At 38.4% G+C, this 15,317-nt stretch overlaps 1 protein-coding gene across 2 annotated transcripts in view; it reads right to left on the bottom strand.

Annotated features, from left to right (window-relative positions):
• ZNF81 (zinc finger protein 81) overlaps nucleotides 1–15,317 on the bottom strand; it is an 80,537-nt gene that overhangs the window by 13,361 nt on the left and 51,859 nt on the right. For both annotated transcript variants that reach the window (XM_008054423.1, XM_021710583.1), the window contains exon 4: nucleotides 4,841–4,936. In XM_008054423.1, the coding sequence (XP_008052614.1) occupies nucleotides 4,841–4,936 (96 nt within the window). The remainder of the gene's footprint in view (nucleotides 1–4,840; nucleotides 4,937–15,317) is intronic.

Below are 15,317 nucleotides of genomic sequence, written 5' to 3'. Positions count from 1 at the left end.
CAGAGGTATCTCATAGTGGCAATCAAGCTTGCCTAGAGCAAAGGGAATTTACAAGGCCTAAGACATCATGCATTGGGCAAGGATTGTAGAAGTCAAAAAACTTGTAATTATAAAAGTTATGCAGATCATAGGACTTGTGACCCCTCAGAGGGAGAGCAGGTGGGGATTCAGTCTTCCAGTAGATTGGGCGCTATCTACAGGGAAGTCAAGGATCCCCAGAAACTACCCACTGGGAATGCATAGGAGATAAGGGGAAGTGCACCCTCCATTAGCTCTAAGGAATGTCGTTTGGGAAGGTGCAGGAGCATTAGAATACTTGTCATGCCTTTCTCTAGGGGCTATGATAATGTGGACAGACATTAATGGGTCTCTGTGTCACAGGGTCTCCAAGACATTCTCAGGTGGTTGATAAGGAAGTCATGACAGTCATGTCTACCTGATTGCAACATCTCTAAGGAAAAGGATTTAAGCCAGGGCAGGGCGTGGGGGGGGCTCCAGGGCCACTCACATCTAGAGTGTAGGCCCACCAGGGCCACACTCATCCAGAGTGTAGGCCTGCTTCCTGTTTGTGGGGAGTGAACTTTTCTTAAATAAATCTTTTCTTTCACCTCTTTGTGTGTTGCAATTCTTTGCATTACTCAGATCTCTGGGTTACCAGTGCACACCTCTGGCATGCTGGCTCCAGTGCCCCTCTTCCTCCATCCATCCACCCTCACCCTATCCATACCCAAACAATGCTCACTGCTTCTATTAATCATTGAACTGAAAGATTTAGATAGTAAAATAAAGAAAATAAATTAAAAGCATGAGACTGGAGAGGAAGAAGTAAAAGTGTCCCTATTTTTAGGTGATAATAATTATTTACATGAAAACCCCTCAGGAACTTATAAGAAAACTAATAGGTGGACTTAGCAATGCAGCCAATCACTAGCAAAGTACTATACTAGTGATCTAAACAATCTAAAAAGAAAACATGTTTTATTTTATTTATATTAGTAACAAATAATCAAAAAATAAAATTAAAACAATGGCATTTAAAGCAGTATCAAAAACATCAAGTACTTTGGGATAAACTTAATAAAGGATGCATAAGACCTCAATGCCAAAAACTATAAAACCCCAATGAAAGAAATTAAAATAGAAATGATTGCCTAAATATGCCATGTTCATGGATTAGAAGGCTCAATATTAAGATTTAAATTCTCCTAAAATTGATCTACAGAGTCAATAGCCAACTCAATTCCAAACAAAATCCCAATAGGCTTTCTGTAAAAATTACAAACTGATTATAATATTTATATAAAAATGCAAATTATCTACAAGAGCCAAAGTAATTTTAAAAAGCAAAGATGAGAGACTTATACTCACTAATGTGAAGACTTACTATAAAAGCTACGGTAATAAAGATAGTATGGGTTTGCCAAAAGGATAATATATTAACTATATTTTCTTATTTACTGTATTTTTGATGCTCTGATATCTGGAGCTTAGCTGATCCTAGAGAGACTGCCCATCACAGGACTAGCTAATTCCTAGAGACAGCATGCCTTTCATATGCAAACCATACCAACAACTACCTCCTTTATTGAGTTCTCACAGGTTGAGCTACTATATCCCCTTGCCCTAATCACCCCAGCACCAGGTACAAGGCAAGTAGGGACAGTCCTTATATAGTGGAACCCAATGAAATTATTCAGACTAGCCAATCTTAAACATGCTTAGCCTGCTTACCCTCCTCATCCATTCCTTCCCACAAAAAACGCTATAAAGGCTCTGGCCCATGCTTTCCCTGACTCCTTCTACCTCCTCACTGACCCTGGTGCTTCCCATGTGGCTCTGCACAGTGTGGTATGCCCCTTCCACTTGGGAACTGTGAGTAACAAACTATCTTTTCAATGGAAATTATCTCCTGATCAGTTGGCTTCATCATACCTGAATAATAATAAAACCTACCTTTTAAAACAGACAAATAGATTAGCTAAACAGAAAAGAGAATCCAGAAATAAACTCACATATATGAAGTCTATTGGTTTTGATAAACATGCCAAGGAAATTCAATGGGAAAAAGAAAGTCTCTTCAACAAATGTTTCTGGAAGAACTAGATATCAGTATTGAAAAAAATGAACATTGATCTTGACATTATACAAAAAAAATAGATCATAGACCTAAACTGAAAAAGGTAAAATGATAAAACTTGTAGAAAAAAATGGAAAAACCTTGTAGTAGGCAAAAATTTCTTGTAAACAGATCAGAAAAAGAACAATTAAAAAATGATCAATGAGACTTCAAAATTAAAATATTTGCTCTTTGATAGGCACTAATAAGAAAGTGAAATTGCAAGCCACAGACTGGAACAAAATATTAGCAATACATATGTCTAGTAAAGAAGTTGTATCTGCAAATACGAGACCTGACAATGAAGTTCATGAAATTGCCACTGTGAACTGTGTTCACGTTGGCAGCACTGTACAAACAACTTGATAAGATTATCAGTGTCTCACAGCTGTGTTCATGTCGACACGTGGTGATGTCTTGCTGAGTGGTGTTCATTGTTATTGTTGCATGTTTTTGTGTGCTGTTGCAAAAACATTGGAGCTTGAATCAGAGCAAGGAACAAACATTACATTTCTTGTTAAACTTGCCAAGAGTGGAAGTGAAATCAGGGACATGTTAGTCCAAGTTTATGGAGATAATGCCATGAAGAAAATGGCAGCGTACAGATGGATTAAACATTTTTCTGAGGGGACAGAAAGTGTCACTGATGAAGAGAGGTCAGGATGGCCAGGAATGAGCAGAAATGACAAAAACATTGCAGAAATTCATCGAATCGTGCGTCAAAATCATTGGCTGACTATAAGAAGCATAGCAGATCAAATAAACATCGATAGAGAAAAAGTTAGAAAAATCTTCACTGAAAACCTTGGCATGAGAAAGGTGTGTGCAAAAATGTTCCCGAAGGAGCTCTTGTATCACCACAACACACCAGCTCACACAGCACTGTCTGTGAGGGAGTGTTTAGCCAGTAAACAAATAAGTGTATTGGAACACCCTCCCTACTCACCAGATCTAGCCCCCAGTGACTTTTTTCTTTACCTAAAGATAAAGGAAATATTGAAGGAAGACATTTTGAGGACATTCAGGACATCAAGGGTGACAACTCTTATGGCCATTCCAGAAAGAGTCCCAAAATTGCTTTGACAGGTGGACTAGGTGCTGGCATAAGTGCATAGCTTGCCAAGGGGAGTACTTAGAAAGTGACTATAGTGATATTCAGCAGTGAGGTATGTAGCACCTTTTCTAGGATGAGTTCTCGAACTTAATTGTCACACCTCGTATATTAAAACTCAATAATAAGACAAATGACTCAGTACAAAATGAGAAAGATATTTGAATAGACATTTAAACCTTAAAAATACAAATGGTAAATAAGCTGATAGAAAGACGCTTAACATCATTATTCTCATCAGAGAAATGCAACTTAAAATCATAATGAGATACCATTACACATCCACTACAATAGCAAGCATTAAAGAGACTGATGGTAAATGTTGGCAAGAATGTACAGTAACAGGAATTCTCATGTATTGCTGCTGGGACTGTCAAATAGTATAGCCAACTTGGAAGACAGTTTGACAATTTCTTATAAAGGTAACTATACACTTATTATATGACCCAGCAATTCCAATCCCAGGTATTTATCCAAGAGAAATGTAAACATATATTTACACAAAGAGTACCAGAATATTCATTGCAGTTTCATTCATAATAGTAATATTTTAACCACCTATCCATTAACAGGTATACAGATTAACAAGCTGCAATATATTCATACCATGGAATACTCTTCAGTACCCAAAAGGAACAAATTAGTGATAAACTCATTGCCAAATCATTAGGTTGAGTGAATGAAGCTAGACTCAAAAGAGTATATAATGTATAATTCCATTTATATGAAACCTTAATAAAGACAAATCTAATCTATAGTGACAAACCAAAAACAAAAAAACATGTCAATGGTTACCTGGGGCCAAAATGGATATTGAAGACAAGGGACATGAGGGAGCATTCTGTGTGATGGAACATTATATATCATGATTGGGGTGGTGGTTATACTGGTGTATACCTTTATCAAAATGCATCAAACTATGCACTTAAGATAGATACATTTTATTCTATGTAAATTATACCTTAATAAAATTGATTTTTAAAAAGTTCTCAGTGATAGCAACCATAAAGTCAGAAGAAGAGAGACAGAGGCATGAAGCTATCTATGGGAAGATGGAGAGGAGTGAGGAAGCTGAAGGAGATAGTTACAAAGAGAACAAGTAGTGGGGCAGGCTGTAGATGACAGTTTACTAGTATCTTAGAGTGAGAAGATAAAAATGAAAGGAAGAAAAATGTGAAAAGGTACTCAGAAGAACAGAAATAAGGTAACCAACTGATTTTCAAAGAAGGCAAATCCATTAAAGCCTAACTGCGTATGACAGGAATCTAAGACTCAGGGGGTGTGGTTTAAGTACTGAAGCATTACAATGTAATGGAAGGAGAGAATATTCAAGAAAGCAAGACCTGGTTGGGGAAGCCTGGCATATGATCCAGAATGTAGGAATTAGGCAACTCTCTTGGAAGAAAGCCACACAAAGAAGACAGTTGGTAACAGTAGGGGAACTAAAGAGAGAACAATTTGGTACCTGAGAGGCCAATGCTATCTACCCTCAAGCAATTTCTAAAGTTTTGAACCTTTAAGAAGGGTCGCAATAATAGCATTTTAAAGGCATCAGCCTTTATCAGGAAAAAAGATTGCTTCCATGTCCCCATCTGCCAGGATCACTCACTCACCTGAACGGCTCTGATGCGGGGCCTCCCCCTGCAACGTCCACAGTCCCTCTCCTTGCTCCAACTTGAAGATGACTTCTGGTTTGGGAACTTCAAACCCTGTAATAGGATGTGATAGAGAATTGGGTCCAGCTCATTGCTTCCCATTTGTCCTTTGGAAATACAACCACATTTCATTGGGAACAGAGTAATAATCACAGAGGTGAAAAGGGACTGAAGAATCTCAGACAAATCAAAAATGGCATCATCACACGCTTCAGATGTCCCAGACGTCTCAGCGGCTAAGAATGGAAACACCCTCACTGAGGCTCTGTATTAGTTTCCCAGGGCTGCTGTAACAAAGTGCCAACACCTGAGTGGTTTAAAACAACAGACATTTATTGTCTCACACATTTCTGGAGGCCAGAAGTCTGAAATCAAGGTGTCAGCCTGGTCATGCTCTCTCTGATGGATCTAGGAGAGAATCCTTCTACTCATCTTCTAGCTTCCAGTGATTGCCAGCACTCCTTGGCATTCCTTGGTTTATAAATACATCCTTCCTGTGACATGACTGTCTTCTCCTGGTGTGTCTTCTCATTGCCTTCCCTCTATGCATGGTCTACCTTCATCTTCACATGGCATTCTCCCTGTATGCATGCCTCTATGTCCGAATTTTCCCTTTTTATAAGGGCACCAATCACATTGGATTGGGGCCCACCCTTATGACCTTATTTAAACTTGATTACCTCTGTAAAGACTCCATTTTCAAATATGGTCATGTTCTGAAGTACTCTGGATTAGGATTTCCACATAGCTTTTTGGGAAGACACAATTCAGCCCACAAAAGTCTGCTGTCCAGCCCCCCAAAATCAATGTCCTTCTCATGTGCAACATACATTCACCCCATCCCAACATCCTCAAAGATCTTAATCATCCCAGCATCAACTCTGAAGTCAAAGATTTCATCTAAACATCATTAACTCCAAGTCTCAAATATCATCTGAATTTTCCAAATCAGTTATGGGTAAGACCTGGAGTATGATTCACCCTGGGGAAGCATTCCTCTCCATCTGTGAACCTGTGAAATCAGACAAGTTATCTGTTTCCAAAATGCAACTGTAGGACAGATAGATATAGGATAGATATTCCCATTCCAAAAGGAAGAAATTGGAATAAAAAAGAAAGAAATCAGCCGGGCTTGGTGGCTCAGCCTGTAATCCCGTGCCTTTGGGAGGCTGAGGTGAGTGGACTGCCTGAGCCAGCGGGTTCGAGACCCGCCTGGGCAGCGAGACCTCATCTCTACAATAAACCAAAAAATTAGCCGGGCATGGTAGCGCATGCCTGTAATTCCGGCTACTTGGAAGGCTGAGGCGGAAGGATCACTGGAGCCCAGCAGGTCGAGGCTGTGGTGGCCGGGAGTGGCCACTGCACTCCAGTCTGGGTGACAGAGTGAGACTCCAACTCAAAAAAAAAGAAAGAAAGAAATCATGGGTCCCAAGTAAGTCTAAAATCTAAAAGTGCAAATTCGATTAGATTTCAAGGCTTGAAAATAATCCTTATTGGCTACATGATTTACCCTCAGACCTCACTGGGGTGGTGGTCCTGTCCTGTTAGCCCTGGGCCAGGAATGATACCCCTCAATATCCCCATGACCTTATGCTCTGCTGCTCTAAAGGTCTTAATTCCAAACAGAGGAATACTTCTATCAGAAGACAAACAACGATTCCATTGAACTGCAAGTTAAGACTACCACCTGGCCATTTTGGGCTCCTCATGCCTCTGAATCAATGGGCAAAGGGCAAAGAAGAGAGTACAATTTTGGTTGGGGTGATTGATCCTGTCTACCAAGGGCACATTGGACTGTTATTTCACAATGAAGGTAAGAAAGTGTATGTCCAGAATACAGCAGATCCCTTAGGGCATCTCTTAGTACTACTATGCCCTGTGATTAAAGTCAAGAGAAAACTATAACAATCCAATTCATGCAGGACTATTAATGGCCCAGACCCTACAGGTGACAAAGAGTCTCTCTCCTTGACCAAACTTTAGTCAGGCTCCTCTGAACCCTCCTCCAGACTAGGCCTTGACTTTTAGACTTCTATGTCCGTCTTTGCATTGCTTGGTTTTAGCAAGAAGCCTGTTAAGTCACTTAGCCAAACTTCCCCAGCCTCAGTATCTGATTAACCTTGATATCTGATCAAATTCCTCATCCTCCACTATCTCCCAGGTGCTATCTGATCACCTGTCCTACCTTCAGCATGAATCCTGTTAGGTCAATTTATTAAGAATCCTCCTTATCCTTGATGTTTCCTCTTAGTAATTTTCTATCTATTGACACCCACTCTGCTTCTTGGCTATATTTATAAAACCTCACTTGTTTATGTTGTATTTGGAATTGAGCCCAGTTCTATAGTGAGGTCTCTTTCCTCCTATTTGTAACAGTGCTGAATAAAAACTGTTTTTACTGCTTAAACGACTCTCCAATTCCAGTGTCTTTTGACAGTTATGGTGCCATGACTTGGATAAGATCAGATTCATCATTGGACCCTAGACCTCTCCGCCAGGACCCCTAGTGTGCACCTTTGAGCCCTTTATCTCCACCCCTGACTTGGCTGATTGGGGGCCCACTGATGAGTCTGACTCCTGAGTCAGTGCTCTGGATGACAGTCCATTTAAAACACAGTAAGGATAGACTTTGATTCTTAAGATTCTGAGTACAGTAAGTCCCCTACATACAAATAAGTTCTATTCCAAGAGCACATTTTATAAGTCCAATTTGTTCATACGTCCAACAAAGTTAGCTGAGGTACCTACTAACATAATTGGCTATATAATGGGGGACCTAAAAAATCAGAATTTACTTAAAAATGTGTATTTATTCTTACATGTTTAAACTTCAGTCACCTTCAAAGAATTCTCCATTTGATGAAATTCACCTGTCAAGACACTTTTTCTACTGCTCAAAATAGTTTTTGAACTCATCAATTTTGATGGCTTGTAGTGCTTCTGTTGTTTTTTGTTTCGCCTTTTTCACATCAGCAAAACTTTTCCCTCTGAGGACTTTTTTCATCCAGTGAAACAAAACCAAAAGTCGCTTGGGGTGAGATTGGGTGAATAAGGAGGGTGAGGCATAGGGGTCATGCCATGTTTGGTCAAAAACTGCTGAACACTTGGTGCATTGTGGGCAGGTGCGTTGTCATGGTAGAAGAACCAGCCACCTGTTTTGCCACAACTTGGAATGTTTCTTCTGCAAATTGTGACACAACCTTCTCAAAACTTTCAGATAAAAATTTTGGATGACTGTTTGATCTGGAGGAACAAATTCCAAGTGTACTACAAGGAACCTACCCTCCAAAAGATAACTCTGTTTTTAGGGGGTCCCCCCTTGTAGAGTACTGTACTATAATAGGCTTATAATACTTTTCATACAAATAATACATGAAAAAAACAAAAAGCATTTTTAATCTTACAGTTCAGCACATGACAATGAAAACCAGATGTGTGAACTAACTTATGTGACTGGGCATGCGAACACATGTTTGCATCTTTGAAAGTTTGCAACTTGAAGGTTCATATATAGGGGACTTACTGTATACTCTAGAAGTTAGGTTAGAGTCCCGATAAGCAGCTATTTATAAGAAGCTGCTGGGCAAGGAAGGCTGGGTTAGAGTCCCAGGTTTCTGTCTTTGTAAGAGGCTAGGTTCTATAAGGAACAGAAGCTGGATTAGAGACCTAAGTTTCTTTGTTAATAAGCATAATGGTACCATTAGTTAAGAAAATGCGAGCTTCTCAGTCTACTGAAACACCTCTTCTTGAACTCCTGCTGACTATATGTTCTGATAACTCTACCTGCTTCCTTTCTTGTTGGCGTGGGTTTATTAAGGATAATTTGGAACTCCAAGGGCCTCCTTGGGAAACTTGACATCTCCCCAAACTGGCTCCTCTGTGACCTCTTTCTTGCCCTTGTCTTGGCTCCTCTCTCTCCCTTTTACCACATTCAATCTTCCCTTCAAGCTCCCTTGACACCTTTGGTAGGTCCCTCTTCAAACCCCTACCTCCTCTACCCCTCTATCTATTCAGACCTCTTTCTTCCCTACAGTCTCTTGAGCTTTGGGTTCCCTGCCCCCATCATGTGCTCTCAAGAGACTGAAAGACCCCTAAAAGCAACCACCTGAGGCTAAAAGAGTAAAAAAGCTAATAGAAATAGACTGATTATTTTATCCACTTAGATGGGCTTTGGAGACATCTAGACAGTTGCTTGATGTCCTTTCAGTCTCACACCTAAAATTTAGTCCACAGCCTTCATAAGATTAGATACCAGGGCAAGAGAAAATCTTAAACACTCCTCTACAAATACTGGTAAACAGGTAACTTTAACTTGCTCCATCTGCTAAAACCCACAATTTGAATGAAAATATCAAAGATGAAAGTGTATTAAAATATTAGAATAGAAATCTATAGGACCTCTGTTTGTGCATATATGTTTATATATGTATGTAAATTGTGTATATGTGATATTTTTCTATCCTTAGATAGTATTCCAAATTAATTTATAAAGTCCCTTAAAGGAGTTCTATTCAAATAGGCTTAGAGTCTCATGCTTGTAATCCTAGTACTTTGGGTGGCTGAGGCAAGAGGATTGCTTGAACCTAGGAGTTCAAGATCAGCCTAGGCAGTATGGTGGTACATGCCTATAGTCCCAACTACTTGAGAGACTGAAGTGGAAGAATCACCTGAGTCCAGAAGTTCAAGACTACTGTACTCTAGTCTAGGCAACAGAGTGAAACCCTGACTAAAAAACAACAACAATAACAACAAATTGGCTTAGAGATAATGATTATATAAATTAAATATTCCTAGACTCTGAGAAATATAGAAACTAACCCCAAAGATTTTCTTTAATTTGAATTTTTTATTTTAAAGATATGGGGTACAATTCAGGGTTAGGTATACAAATGTTCATTATGCAGGCACCCTTGTTGATGAGGTGTGCCCTCTCCCCCAGCAATTTCCCACTACTGTCAATCCTTTTCTTATAGTATTATGATAATTGTTCAAGGTCCTCTTATGAGTGAGAACATGTGATAATCATTTTTGTTTCTGTGATAGACCACTCAGTATTATAGACTCTAAGTCCATCCAAGTTGCTGTGAAGTTCATAATTTGGACCTTCTTTATGGCTGCATAATATTCCATCGTGCATATGTACCACGTTTTTTTTTTTTTTTAATCCAGTCCTCTTTCCCAAAAGTTTTTCAAGTTCATGTGACAGGTAAATCTTTAGTTTAATATTGTTGATTTAATAAAAATAGCTGTGCCTTCTGAGTTATCAGCATTAAATACCAGTAAAACAAGCTGGCATTATATTTACTGGATGATTAAGATTATAAAAATTATAAATTCAACCTAAGAACAAATGTACAAGTAAAGATGCAATAAAAATGAATTGCTTGATATCCAATATGTCATGTGTATCAAGCACAGCAGTAAAACAAACAGCCCATGTATTTAAGTTTTTTGAGTTTTGCTTCAAGTAATGCTGGCCTAACATGCGTGTGCTGTAAAAATACTTAAAAGGGAAATAACCCAAGATGATGGTCAGTCTTTTTGGATGTTATGTCTGCCTAAAAACAGTTTCCAAAATCTTTTTAGCAACGTGCAATCTTAGAATTATTCTAAGTTAGAAAATAGACATTCATTAATTATTTAGATCATTTCCAAGTAAGATAAACTACTAAAAATTTATTAAGCACAAGTTTATATACTTTTGGTTTACTATTTTTATGCAGTATTGAGAAGCTAAAGATATCTGAGTCTGTTCACAAACATGTTCTTTCTGCCACACTGACAAATTGTACTACAAAGGAATACATATCTCTAAAAATTGTGAGATGGTGTTTTTCATAAAATTTGCTAATCTGCTCTTAGTGAATGCTGGTATTTGAAAGTTCACAATTGTCTATTTCCTAGTTTTCCCTGCAAAATTTACTAATGGTTACAAAATGTAATTCAAACTATTAGAAATCACAATAATTACTTTTCACAGTATAAAAAGTATGGGACAAAAGTATAATGTTATTTTGATAAGGAAGAGTATATAAGATATGACGAATGTGCTTTTGTTAAGGGAGAAAGAGTAATTTTGTCCTGAAGTAAGATGACTGGTTGTTCCAGAATGACAAAGAAAGATATAGGATAAAAACTGAATGGACCAGCCTAGGCAATATAGAAAAACCTCATCTCTACAAAAAAACATTTTAAAAATTAGCCACGTGTGGGAAGCTGAGGCAGGAGCATCACTTGAGTCAACTTCCAGGCTTCCGTGAGCTATGATCATGTCACTGCACTCCAGCCTGGGCAACGGAAGAGACCCTGTCTCAAAAACCAAAAACAAAACAAAACAAAACAAAAATCTGAAAGAATATAGAAAAGTATAGAAGCTTTGAAGAAAAGAAATTTTATGTGTGGTCAAGCTGGCTAAGATTTGAATGGATTTATTTATGAGTTTTTAATGAATTTTTGTACCAAAAGTACATGGTGGCAAAGCTAGAATTGGTTTTTCTCTGTTAAGATGAATTAAGTTTTCTTGGATTATTGGTTTGTTCTTAATAAGAGATTGTAAAGGTTTTTCTTTACCTTTACAAGTAAGTAATCTGCCTAGGAAATAAAATTTTGTATCTTATCAGAATAATTTCCTGTGCTAATAACCTTGTTCCTGTCCTTGATTATTTAAGAGATCTCAGACTTCTCATTTTTAAAAGAACTAAGGTTTTGGCGATTTATTTTTTACAATTTTTGACAACTTTACCTTCCTAAGATCAAATCCTACATGAAATCTTGATCTCAAACTGACTTTGAGATTTCCCACAAAGCCCCTGGAAAATCTCAAAGGATTTGTTCTTTCATTTTTTAAAAGCAGAGTTGTTAAGAATATTTGTTTATCTGACGTTGAACTGCATAAAAAGGTATTGTCAAATAAGAAGGGATGCTTAATCTTACCTAGGTTATATTTGTATGAGTAAATATTAATATAGATATTTCAGAAACTGTACAAAATTCGTAAAAAATTGTCAATGACTCATCCTGACAATGTAATCAGTCATAATTCTGGTTATTATTTTAAAATGTTGTATGTCACAGAAATAACCACATTTTCTTGGCAAATGGACTTTTCATCAGATGTTTACCCATGGCCATTGTAACCCATCATTCACAGACAGTTTTTGTTTTATTCTGATTTGTCTCTGAAAGTATTTGTAATCAGCTACAGGTTAGAATGCTACATGATAAGCTGGGCTCAGTGGCTCAGCCTGTAATCCCACGCCTTGGGAGGCTGAGGTGAGTGGATTGCCTGAGCCCACGGGTTCGAGACCCACTTGGGCAACTTGGTGAGACCTCATCTCTACAATAAATCAAAAAATTAGCCGGGCGTGGTAGCGCGCGCCTGTAGTTCCAGTTACTTGGAAGGCTGAGGTGGAAGGATCACCGGAGCCCAGCAGGTCGAGGCTGCGGTGGTCGGGAGTGGCCACTGCATTCCAGTCTGGGCGACAGAGTGAGATTCCAACTCAAAACAAACAAACAAACAAACAAAAAAAGAATGCTACATGATAGCATTGTTTGAATAATGTTGGGATCACCAGTGGACTAAGGATTTCTAGAACTCTAATGGAGAAGCTCATGGGTTCATAAAACTGTTAACTCAAATTGAAGCAGAACAAGAATTAATTACATGGGACTGAATGAACTGATATAGGATAATTATGGGTTTTTTTGAACACTGAATGCTCTTTAATGTTCTATTTTCGAGATATAAGGAACTTCTTTCCCCTTTCTCTTAAGCTACCTTTGACTTACAACAATTTAATAGACTATACTTTTGTAAAGATAAATGAAACATTTATCTTTTCTCCCTTCCTATTCCCTCCAGAATTCAGAAAATCTTGTGTTCTTATTTTCATGGCAATATAATTATTTGCATATGTTCAGTAAGAATCTCTTCTGCTTCTAACAGGCCATAATCGGAAACATTGGTTATAAAACCAAAACTGGAATATCATATTTTTAGTATGATAAGACAGTTTTAAGGAACTAGGGTTGACTTAATGAAGCTAACACTTACAAAACCCTCTTGGAAAAACTGGCCTGGTACCTGGCTTCTAGAGTTCCAAACCTTACAGATGAGTAAGAAAGGTCACTTTTGGCAGGCTCAGGAACCCTGGGATGTCTTGGGGTCCTTAAGAAGAAAGGAATTCACCTAAATCTTGAGAGAAGATGAATTTGAAATCTGGTGGCAAGTTCCTGGTCTAGCTTCTTAGCCTCAAGAGGCTTTAAAAAGTCTAATCTGAGATTCCTTATGACAAATTCTGGCAAAGTAAACTCAAAAAGGCCTATGCAGTCAATTGCCATTCTTGCTGCACTTATTAAATAACCAGGCCAAACTAATGAGACCAGACTTGTTTTGTAAACAAGAATAACCTTGCTTTGGTTATCTTTGATCAAAAAGAAGGGTAATTGTGGAGAGAAATTTTGTTTCAATTAAAAACTATAGCACACCATTGTGGGTTATTACCTGCAAACTGAACTGGATCCATTCTTCTGGTTTCCTCCAATATCGGGCTATAACTTTCTAACATTTCCACTTTCTCTTCTACCCTCCTGACTTGGTATCATTGAGAACCAAAATGGGCTTTTCCCAAAGCCCTACAAGCTGAAGCTGGATGGCTTGCTATAAACTTCAAAGAAATCAGCACAAACAGATCATGTACAGGTGACCTTCACACCTGCTACTTGTGGGCCAATCAGGTTTACCAGAACACCTGATGCCATTGCCAGAGATTCAAACTGCAAACCAGGAAATTTGTCAGATTGCTACTGCCATCCTCATGCTACCATCGATAGATGCTTTGACCCCAACATCTAGAAATCTTCTTGACTAACTGCTCTCTGGACTCAGAAATTAATAGTATTTGGAAATCCCAAATTTTATTATAGAAATCCAAATTTCATTTTTATAGAAATCTCACTCATTAAGTGCCTGTCTTCTAGAAACATCTAGCAAATATCCTTTGCTACAAAGCCTCAACAGATGGTTCAACTGATCCTTAATGAACAAAAGGTGACTAAATGAGAAACAGACTTATGTTGTTCAAAGGAAAGAAGAACGTTTCTTCTTTTCTTGAATAAGAGGAGGAACTGACAAACAGGCTCTCCTTGGCAAAACACTAGTCGGGCTCTTCTGAATCCTTTTCCCAACTAGGACTCAACTTTGGACTTCCATATCCATCTTTGCATTGCCTAATTTTAGCAAGAATCCTGTTAAATCACTTTAGCCAGATCCCCCAACCTCAATATCTGATCATTCCCCACAAACCCCCAGGTGATATATGGTCACTTTGGCCTGGCTTCAGCAATAATCCTGTTGGGTCAGTTTAGCCAGAATCCCCTTTATCCTGATGTTTCCTCTTAGTTATTTTCCATCCACTACCTCCACCCCGCTCCTTAGTTATAAATTCCCACTTGTCCATGTTGTATTAGGAATTGAGCCCAGTTCTATGCTGAGGTCTCTTTTCCTCTGTTGCAACAGTTCTGAATAAAGTCTGCTTTTACAGTTTTAACTACTCTCCAGCTCTGATCTTTTCTGACATAGAGATGAAGGTTTAGGTTGCCCTACAGGTAAAGAACCATGACCAGCTAAGGAGCCTGCTGAAGGCAAAGAGAATATGTAATGGGTAGTCGAAAAACAAATTCTGCCTTAGACTGCAACATAGAAACCTTGCCTCGATTTTTCAGTCTGCTGGCCTGCCCCATGGATTTCAGACTCAAGACTGCAATGTTAACTTTTACCTAAATTTCCAGCCCACTGGCCTGCTTTAGGAATTTCCAACTTGCCAACCCCCATAATCGGGTGATCCAATTTTTAAAAATTTCTCTCTCTCTGTCTCTATTTCTCCCCCTGCCACATGCATATATGATATATAATATATACATATGTTATGGACGTATATGTATGTATTATATATTCTATTGGTTCCATTTCTCTGGAGAATCCTAGTACAGATTTTGGCACCAAGAGTGGTTCTAGAGGAATACAATCTTAAGGATGACTTTTCTGAATTGGTTCTGGGATTTTTGGAATTGGTCCTCTAATGTGATTAAAGTTAAAGGCACTGATAACTCTATTTTCCAGTAGTAAAGAAGGGCACTGATAGTTCACGGCATGATGAGGCAATTGAGACACTCAAAACACCACCACTGGATACTCCTATTCAAATACTTATAAGAGGCAAGGTCCTGGATGACCACTGATTTAACATCTTACAACATTTTTGTCAAACTGACAAGTACAGTAAAATTGGCTGATTGCTCCTAATTATATTGGACAAAGTGAGGGAAAAAAGGATGAGCTCAGGATTCGATTTCCCAGCTCAAGTGCTACATAAATGAATTGAAAATTTCTATGTCTGCTCTGAAAGAAATCCTTAGCTTCTGTAGCTGCAGAGCT

Source organism: Carlito syrichta, unplaced genomic scaffold, assembly GCF_000164805.1.
Source record: "Carlito syrichta isolate Samal-C Ts95f unplaced genomic scaffold, Tarsius_syrichta-2.0.1 Scaffold290302, whole genome shotgun sequence".
Lineage (NCBI taxonomy): Eukaryota > Metazoa > Chordata > Mammalia > Primates > Tarsiidae > Carlito > Carlito syrichta.
This window is presented reverse-complemented; position numbering and strand designations above follow the sequence as displayed.